Consider the following 10,090-nt stretch of genomic DNA (forward strand, 5'->3'; position numbering starts at 1 on the left):
TTTTATGCAGTACATTAAAAACCGTTCGGAGACTGAAGTTCCCAGTTCCTGCATGGAATGTATTTATGTTTAAATTTTATTTTGGTATAAAAGAATTTCAATTCAACAATCATAATTTTAGAGTGTGAAATTTTTAACAGATATAAATTACTTCATTTATCAAGTCTTACTGATGAGAGTCACTATTTTAATGTAAGCTGTTACAACAAAGGTAATTAAGACAGAATGGTTAATGATGAGTCACCTAATGAATGGTGGAATATACTTAGTGTGCCCAGAGTTGTATTCACATTCATGGTAAATACAAATATAATTCACTTACAGACACAATATTAGAGGGAGAGAAAAATTTCTACCTTCCATTATCCAGTCCTCTGTACATGTCATCAAAGTTAAGCCTAAGGCAGGTAACTGAAATGAATTTAAGTTCATCTTCTTTTTTCCTTAATATAGAATAATATTAAAATCAGATGTACTTAAAGTAACTTGTTATTGGGCCAGAAGTGGTGACATACACCTTTAATCCCAGCACTCAGGAGCAGAGGCAGAAAAATCCTTTTGAGTTTGATGCCAGCCTGGTCTACAAAACCAGCTCCAGGACAGCCAGGGCTATACTGAAACCTTGTCTTAAAACAAAACAAAACAAAACAAAACAAAAAACAAAAACAAAAACAAAAAAACAAGAACAACAAAACCAAACCAAACCAGAAAACTGGTCATTAAAATTGAATGCTTGAGTAAAAAGAATTCAATCTACACTACACTTGAATGGCAGGACACAACACTTACCCTCAATGGAACAGAGTCCTACTGAAATTAATGGCATTCTAGTTTCAACACAGGATAAGGATGCATGGGGAATAGGACTTGTCAATGTCTGCTGCTCCTGTCTCCCTCTGGCCTGTTAGCCAGACCAGGAAATCCTTTTCCTTATCTGTAGAGAAGATGAATCACTCCTCAGTCACACAAGATTCTATCACGCTGAGGAGGATCTTAGATTCTGCACCACATTCTAAATGTGCCAAGCAATGGAAACACTCATTGTAATTTTTCTGTACTCCATGTCTCCTGAACTGATAGTTGAGGATCTTATACACAGGAGAACCTGATACCTATGCCTGCTACCCAAATGGTGTGTGAACTACATGCTAGTTCAAATGGCCATGCCCTGGCCCCTGTCTTTAAATTTCCTCCTCTTAACAAAGCTAACCCCAGAGCTGAGCTGTCAATGTCTGATTGTGAAGGAGTCCTCAGCAAAGTGGTAGATAAAAGATGATGGAGGACCTGCCTCAGGGCCAGTCAGCACAGCAGGGTGAACTATGGACACTCGTTTAAACTAAGGTGCATGTGCGATGGGTGGACCCACCACATCAGGTAAAGAAAGTAATATGGCCTGAGGAGGAGGTGAGGTGGACTGTGACAGTTCACCCAAAGCAGTCATTCTGAGTCACCGTCCAGACACAACTAGAACCAGCTCCTCTGCTGTGGAACAATCTCTTTGTACAATATGAATATGTATTGCTCTCATTGTTAAGAAAAAGCTGACTGGCTGATGGCTGGGCAAAATTTCTGGGCAGAGTGAATGCTGGGAAGAAGGGTAGAGGAAGGGGCGTTGCCAGCAGATGCAGAAACAAGATGAACATACTGTGTTGAAAGAAGTTACCACCATGTGGCAGAGGTTAGATAAGAAATATCAGTTCATTTTGAATGTAAGAGCTAGCTAAAGATGAGCCTAAGGTATTGGCTGAGCTTTATAATGAATATTAAGTCTTTGTTTTGGATATTTTGGAGCAGCTGCTGGGACAGGAAAACTCCTGTATTCAAACTGGGTGCACACCCACCCACATAACACCTGAACAAGCTTAAAAAAGGTTCTAAACAGGCAAAAATGGAGTCAAATGTGGCTTGGTAGTCTCGAGTTCTCTTGTGGGCTGCAGTACAGAGATGCATCTCCTGGCAGCTTTGTGTAAAGATTTGAATCCCCCAGTGTGAACTCCACAAGCACACTGTGTGGTGTGTTTGGGGTTTTGCTCATGCAGACCGAAAAGGTTACAGATGCTCAGGAAAGACAGATCCAGATGGAGAAAAAAAATCTCTAAGTAGGTTACAGTGTATTTAAGAATGCACAAAGGATATTTGGAGAAAAGAAGTAAAAGGGTATAGACAGTCATGAAAATCATACATACTTTTCAAATAATAAAGTAAAAGTCCTTAAAGAGGGAGTAAAGTAATAAAAAAGAAGAAAAAGCCACATAAAGATGGGAAACACAGTCTGCATTCTGTATGTTGTTGTGTTGTGTTTGGATGGTTTGCTTGCTAATAAAGGATCAGCAGCTGCTAAGACACATTGGATTATGAAAGCTGCTGCTGGATTAAACCAACCTGTACATTTTAAAAATGTCTTGACTTAAAAAAAAAAGTTACTTTGGGAGAGAGGTTATGCTTTTATTTCCACAGGAAATGAGAGACTGTGGATTCATTCCATGTTGATATGGATCAGGTTTGATCGAAGAAACTCTGAAAAATCCTGGCTACAAACATAAAGACATAAACCTAGAAAAACTACAAAACACATGATATATATTTTACATGCTCAAATATAAAACAAAAAAGCATCTTTGGCTAACATGTGTATAACACACAGTCTATACTTGTATTAACACAGATATGTATGATACCTTTAAAAGTTTATGTATTTTCAGAACAAGGAGACCAGACACCAATAAAAATGGATGGCCCAGGTGATCCAAAAATCTCAGTGCACCTCTATTGCAGTTTCCTCAGAATTCTGCATCGAAGACAGTTTCAAGGATGCTGACTGAGATGATCCAGCCTCACAGACTATACCAGCCAAGGTCTAACAATTATCCAGATTTTCTCAAGGCTTCCCCAAAGATACTAGCACACACATGTAGCAGGAAGTAGTCCAGAGAATGACTCCCACATTCCTAAAACATGGGTTATGGGTATTTATTATCATTTAAGGGGAATTGGTTACAAGATTTTATTGGTCTCAATTTTTTTAAAAAAAGGCTAAACAAAAGAATTAAATTTAAAGATCTCTTTCTAAAGGAAAAAGGGGGATATGATATAGAAATGATGAGATAAAGGGGTAGATTATTGAATCTACTTTAAGCCAAAAGACAACTGTTAGTCTCAAAATATTTCACATTGGTATAGATTTTGGTTTATTGACATAAATTTGAAGTTAATTTTGTTACACTGTATATTTCTATTCTTGTTTAAGGTATTATGTTTATGCAGCTCATTTAAAATTTAATGTATAATTAAAAATACAGGTTAGTAGGAAGTCACCTATAATAATCAAACTTATAGTCACATTAGCTATGTTTTCAAGGTCATAAACAGATATATTTAGGTAGATAGTCTTTAAACACTTCAAAGACCTACAGAATATGGAATTTGAAATGTTTTAATAACAAGGTTTTCTTGAAAGCAAGACATGTATGCTCATGACAGCCCCAATTTACTTCAAAGAAGATGATGTGCACTGAAGAAACTACATATGGAGGTTACCTTCTTTATGGCAAAAGCTAGCCATTTAGATGAAGAAACTGCCCTTGTGGTGATATTTTGTTTGTGCTTGAACAAACAAAGCTTGCCTGAAGATCAGAGGGCAGAGCTAGCCACTCGTTAACCATAGAGGCCGGGCAGTGGTGGCACACACCTTTAATCCTAGCACTTTTGGATGAGGAAACAGGACGTGATATGGCTGGGAAGAGAAAGGAAGTGATAAGGCCAGCTGAGATAAGAGCTCTTCCCCCTTCAGCCTGAGGATCTGGAAGAAGTAAGAAGTCTCTCTAGTGGCCGGCTCCTTTACTTCTCTGATCTTTCAGCATTTACCCCAATATCTGACTCTGGGTTTTTTTATTAAGACCAAGTAGAATTCACCCTAAATGCCCTTGCCTCAACTGATGACAGTATATTGTCCAAACTGGACCAACAGGATACAAAAAGAGTGACTGTCAAACTTTCCCAAGACAAAGTCAGACAGTCCTTGAAAATTCCCTGCTTCTCAAAAATGTCTGTCAAATATTCTAGGCTTGTTGGCCAAAGAAGATGCCCCAATGTAATAGAAGAACTTTGAGTGACTGTCCAGGAAGCCAGATGTCCCTGTCTGGGCAACATTTCTCCCTGGGTATGATAGAGTTAAAGACTAAATAATTAGACTTAAAGTTTTCCTTAGTTATAATGAAAGGTAAATTAGATATAAAACTTTTGACTCACAAAGATAAAATAGATAATAAAATATATTCTCTGAGTTTTCCAAATACAAATGAATATTGTAACTATGATGAATACATGACAAGTGTTTTTGTTATATATAGTTTTATTACGTTAAAATTAAAATCTCTTTTTATTTAGACAAAAGGGGGGAAATGCTGTAGAATAATGCTTTTGCACACTGTGAAGATGTGTTGCTTTCATTGTTAATAAAAAGCTGATTGGCCTATAGCTAGGGAGGATTTTCTGGGCAGAGAGAATGATGGAAAGAGGAAGGGTAGAGGCAGAGAAGAAACCAGCATGCAGAAGAGAAAGATATAAACATGCCATATAGAGAAAAAGTACTGCATGTAAATAAGGCATATGGTTAATTTAAAATGTAAGAGCTATTGTTAGTTAGCCTGAGCTGTCGACTGAGCATTTATAATTAATATTAAGTCTCTGAGTGGTTATTTGGGAGCTGCTGGCAGACAGAGCTGATCATGGTCCTGACAGAAAGCTCCACCTACACTCCTCAGCCTTGCTCCCAATTAAAATCTGCTAGCCAGTGAAAATATACAGTTGGAGGAAGTTTGAGAATCAACAGAAAACCTTGAGAAGAAGGGACCACAAGATCTCTTCATCTCGTTGAACTCATGGTAATATTAGCCATAATACTTCATCGAGGGCTAGCCACAGTAGCTACCCTCACTGGATCTTAAACAAAACATTTTACTAGCTCTGATGTATCTGGGAACATCAGGTTTATACATAAAAGTTTATAATTTCTCTAATAAGTTGTACTGTGAATATGTCCAAATAACAGTCAGACCTAATACATGATACATATATTAACTTGAAAAGACAAAACAGGACTCAAAAGACCATGGAGCCTTACAACTCACCTAAAGGCCTACCTCTACTAACTGTCATGAAGGAGAGGCACACAATCCCTGAGTCAACAGTGTAAGGCGCTGTAGCTCATCCTGTCCTACTCTTCCCAGGACTAATGGTCAGGCCCTGCTGAACCAACTGATGGTAAAAATGTTAGAAAAAAAAACCAAAACAGCCTCTACTGGCCCAGTAGAATGCCTTCTACAATGTATTGATGCTTTGACTCTTCCCTAAGATCAGTGGGGTATGAACTGTCCAAAGTGACTCCGGTTTGTCTGAGTTGTATCCAACTGCTCCCCATCCCCACATTGTTCTAGTCAACAGAACTAAAACTGTTGAGCCTCTGTCATTCACTGCCTCTCTGTGATGGAATTTTGGGTGTGGCTTAATAAACCCAATCATGCTCACTTTGCTGTAGAGATCTTTCTGGCATGAAACTGCTCTCAAGCTTTAAAAATAAATGACTCTCAGTCTCACCAGCACTGAGTTCTCTTTCCCTGAATCTTACACTACAATGGAGAATCAACAAAAAGAAAAACCTTAGAAGACACTGGAAATAGAAGCACAGCTCGATGTTGGGGAAAGACAAAGCTTAAGAGACATAAACCATCATAAACTTCTGAGAGATGAAAGACATGAAGGAGAGACCTAAAGAATGATTCCCACAGTGTCATGTTTCAGGGTAATGGGAAAGCCTGCCTTTCTGTGGGATATTTGGACCTTAACTCCTCCCCCAAAGCCCTCATTCCTACACACCTGGTTGCATGTTGCCTGCTGCTTGTCTCTTCACATCTGAAGGTTCTTGTCTTTGCTCCAGAAATGTCACCAGGTGTGGCTTAGACACAGCAAGACCTGTTTGTACAAAAAAAGAACAAGATAATTTATGTGGTTTTTTTTTTGTTTTTTTTGTTTTTTCCAGACAGGGTTTCTCTGTGTAGCTTTGCACCTTTCCTGGATCTCGCTCTGTAGCCCAGGCTGGCCTCGAACTCACAAAGATCCGCCTGCCTCTGCCTCCCGAGTGTTGGGATTAAAGGCGTGCACCACCACCACCCAGCAATTTATGTGTTCTTTTACTTGGAACTTCCAGTCTTTCGTTCTACAAGCCTCTGAAGCTCTGTGTTCAGCTAGTGGCTAGCATCACCCTCTGACGCCAAGCAGGCTTTATTTGTCAGAACACAATCAAAATATTACACAACATGAGGGTGTCAGACCTTGGGATTATAGACAGTTGTAAGCTGCCATATGGGTGCAAGGAATTGAATCCCAATCCTCTAGAAGTCAATGCTTTTAACAACTGAACCATCTCACCAGTCCTGAAATGATTTTTATTACAGCAATCTCCCTAATTTTTCTGGAAACAAAGGATATGAAAATGGCTGTTGAAATACTCCCATGAGACACCATACAAAGTGAGGAAGCTACATGTTGATGGTGAAATAAGAATTCACTATGGATGATCCTCACCAAGAAACACAAGGTTGCTGTAATTCTCCAACATCACATCCCTGTACAGATCCCACTGAGCAGGCTCCAGGCATTCCCTCTCTTCTGCAGAGAACTCAATGGCCACATCCCAGAAGGACAGCATTTCCTGAAATAAAGATCAATGAATAATATCACACTTTAGTTTAATTAAAACCATTAACAATATTAAGATATTAACAGCAATAATATGTTAATGTAAATATATATATATAATATAAAGAGAATAGAGGCTGGTTCTAGAGTCAAGCCTAGAAGAACAGAATGGACAGAGCAGACACATTAAGAACTCCTGCATCTCCTGTCAGTATTCCTCAGAGACACCTTTTCAGAGAATCAGATAAAACTGAAGATTGGTGGAAAGTCCAAGCCAGATGCAAAGAGAGGACTGGATTCCTGATCGGGTTCCTAACAGTAGTGACCTTCCATTCAAAGCAGACTATGTTATGATAAAAGGACATAGTGCTTAAAATACACACTATACACATCATCAAGTACCAATTCCTAGATCGCCATCCCAGCTCTATACTTACATATGTGTGGCATGAAAGAGGCATTAATTTCTTGTTTAATCCATCATGTATTGCAATATATGGCTCAGAAAGTGGAATAAACGATGAAAAATATGGGAGTCCAAATGTACTATCTGCTCTGGAAACATGAATTACATATTTATAATTTAAATTTCAAAATACTATCGAAAGCTTTGCCTTTTACATTAGATGTCTAGATGTATTTGTAGATTTTAACAGTCCATCTATTGGTTCTGAGACTTCTTAAAGTACCAGCAATGGAGTGTAACCCATAAAGATTTGGGACATGCACACTCATACATCTGACTTAATTTTATATAGATAGTGCAAAGAAGAGTACAAAGATATTCAGATTTTCAAAATGATAGTCATGGAACCACATACATCTTTCAATCAAAATATGTTGCTGCATTTGATAATGGGTATGGAGGACACTATGACAGGCACTTTTATAGCCTGAATTGACAATGTAATGAAAATCTGTGCTGCTCAGGTTTATTCCTGGAATATGTGTTTGACCCCTGTTCAAACCTTGCAATGTCTCTCCATGGCCTCTAACATAATCATATGGATGAATCAGCAGGAACTGAAAGTCGTCACCCAGCACACCTCCCCTCCAGAGTGTCCCAGATATGACATGTCTCACACAGCAAGGTTCATGCATGAGTTGTAAACACAAGGAACTCCTCCCTCACACTGACATTAGAACACAAGGAAAGAAGCCTGGGAGGAAAGAGACAGGACTGCTCAACAAGGGCAACTGGACTGGACCTGTGGAAGAGCAGGAACCAACATGAGCAGTCTGCTTCACTGGCTGGACATGGCAGTGCCCATGTGCAGGACAGGGAGGAAGTGGTTTTGTTCTGGCTGACTGTAAGAAGAATCTGCACACACTGGAACCTCTGGAGTAAGGACAGGGGAAGGCATCCCAGCTGCAGCTGCAGAAAAGGACCCAGGAATGTAACCACAGCAGCCATATCAGTCAAGAACTGCAGAATGGAAATGAAGAAATATTGAAGTCTCAGATCAGATATGAAAGAGCAAACTGGAAGAAATCAGTAAAACCAGAAGAAATCAGCATCAGGTCATGACAGTAACAAATACAGATTAATATCCAAAAAGAATGAACAACCACTACACACAAGGTTGTTTAAGCAAGGCACTGTGAATTCTTCCTCACAGAGTAAATGCAAACCAGTATCTAATCTCTAAAAGTTAATGTCTTCAACAAAAAAGCATGTTACTGGCAAAAGTTGAAATTGCATGTGAAATGTGTCAAAAGAAGTTAACCACAAATAGTTCTTAAGTCAGCAATGTGCTGATTGCATGGGTTTGTCATGGCGCTCACTGTAAGAAACATGAAGTGAACAACAGAAAGTATTTCTCATGACCATGACGTATATTTAAATGTTTTCTGACACAGACTCTGGCCTTGAATTTGCTATGAAGCAGAAGAGGACCAGAGGTCTTGTCTCCCCTCACAAATGCAGAGATGACAGGGATGTGCAATACAGTAGACTGAAGTATCTTCTCTATCACAGGTCTGTTTACTTTAAATCACATGAATACACACAGTCTGTGAGTTCTTCTTCACCCTGCTGACCTGACACAAAAGCCTGGCACTGGAACCCAAGGCCATGAGAGTTTTTCATCTGTTCCTAAACATCCTGCTTATGGACTACCTCAACAAGCTTAAGGCCAGGTCAATATATGTTGACACAACCACTGTGGTCCACCCTACTGAAGGGATGAAAGACCTTTCAAAGGTTAAGAAAACCCAACCATCAAGGTGAGACCTGGAGACATCTTAGCCATAACCCCTTCTCCTGCAGAAGATGCCTTTCTCTGTGTACAGGCTGTATGTGTGTTCTCTCACAACTAGTCAAAGCTTTTCTATTGCAGTGGATTCTGGTCGATCTGTTGACTGGTTTCAGAACTTCTCACATGTGAACTTTGTTTCACGTCGAAATTTTTCTCTCTTAATTCACTAACTGACAGAGATCACAATCAAGACTTCAAGACCCTTACATTAGGCTACAGAGTTCAGGAAGGACCAGGCCGCGTTTGCTCTACAGACACTGAGAAATCTGGCAGCGTCCATGTGAGATGGCTCAGCTAGAGAAGCATGCTTCCCCACCAGAGCTGCTCACTGAGCTCCCAGCTCCACCTCAGGAGCAGGCAGTCAGCTGACCATCATTAGTTTGCAATCCTGGACTTTGCACTATTATCTACTCCACGCTACCAGGCAGCTCTCCGGTCCCACAAACACAAGGAGGCGTCCTAGAGAAATCACTCAGGGAGCAGTCCCATCGCCCTCTCCCCAGCGACCTCACGTGACCCTGCCAGTTCAGCACAGCACCTCCATGGCAGCTTCTTCCGCCCTCCCACCCAGCCCAGGTCCGCTCCCTCCAAGACGGACCCCGCACCCCGCACAGTGCCTGAGGCTGCGCTGCACCCTGGACCAACCTCCATGTCAGAGACGCAACAGGACTGTAGAACAGGAAGGACTCTCGCCCAACTTTGGGAAAACTGCACACGTGTGGACTGAAGGCCAGAAGGGAATTTCCTGGATGGCTCACCGTGATGTCACAGTGCCGCAGACTACATTTCCCAGAAGTCTATGCGAAAGAATTCTTGGAACCTGGCGTGGAGTTTTCTCCTATTGTGGATTCCAGTCTGGCCGCCTGCAGCAGAGTATTGGAGGAAGAAGCTGAGTCAGCAGGACAATGCTGGGGCATGAGCCTGGGGTTCACCTCCAGATCTACAACGTGACAAGTATGAGTGTGAGTCCAGCCTTTGACAGAAATATTAGCCCTGTAAATTTTCTGGCCCCTATTTTGTGATTTGAATCTGACTACAGCGTTTAAAACTCACGTTGACTCTGTTTTACTTTAAGCTAATGAAGCAATACACTAATGTGGGAATGAGAAGTACCTTTTAAAGATGATTTTGAAACC

General features: G+C 40.4%; 1 protein-coding gene across 2 annotated transcripts; it reads right to left on the reverse strand.

The window, feature by feature from the left end:
- Positions 1-812: 812 nt before the first annotated feature.
- LOC118576162 (zinc finger protein 58-like) lies at positions 813-9,859 on the reverse strand. 2 transcript variants are annotated; one of them, XM_036176523.1, is made up of 4 exons: positions 9,600-9,859; positions 6,583-6,709; positions 5,875-5,970; positions 813-934 (listed from the first exon to the last, which is right to left on the reverse strand). In XM_036176523.1, exons 1-4 carry the CDS (start codon positions 9,603-9,605, stop codon positions 834-836), a joined length of 330 nt encoding a protein of 109 aa, XP_036032416.1. In that variant the 5' UTR covers positions 9,606-9,859; the 3' UTR covers positions 813-833. The 2 variants fall into 2 exon arrangements, with proteins under 2 accessions (XP_036032416.1, XP_036032415.1); XM_036176522.1 differs by lacking the exon at positions 9,600-9,859 and adding an exon at positions 7,905-8,121.
- Between the last annotated feature and the right edge of the window lie 231 nt (positions 9,860-10,090).

Source organism: Onychomys torridus, unplaced genomic scaffold (genome assembly GCF_903995425.1).
Source record: "Onychomys torridus unplaced genomic scaffold, mOncTor1.1, whole genome shotgun sequence".
Taxonomy (NCBI): domain Eukaryota; kingdom Metazoa; phylum Chordata; class Mammalia; order Rodentia; family Cricetidae; genus Onychomys; species Onychomys torridus.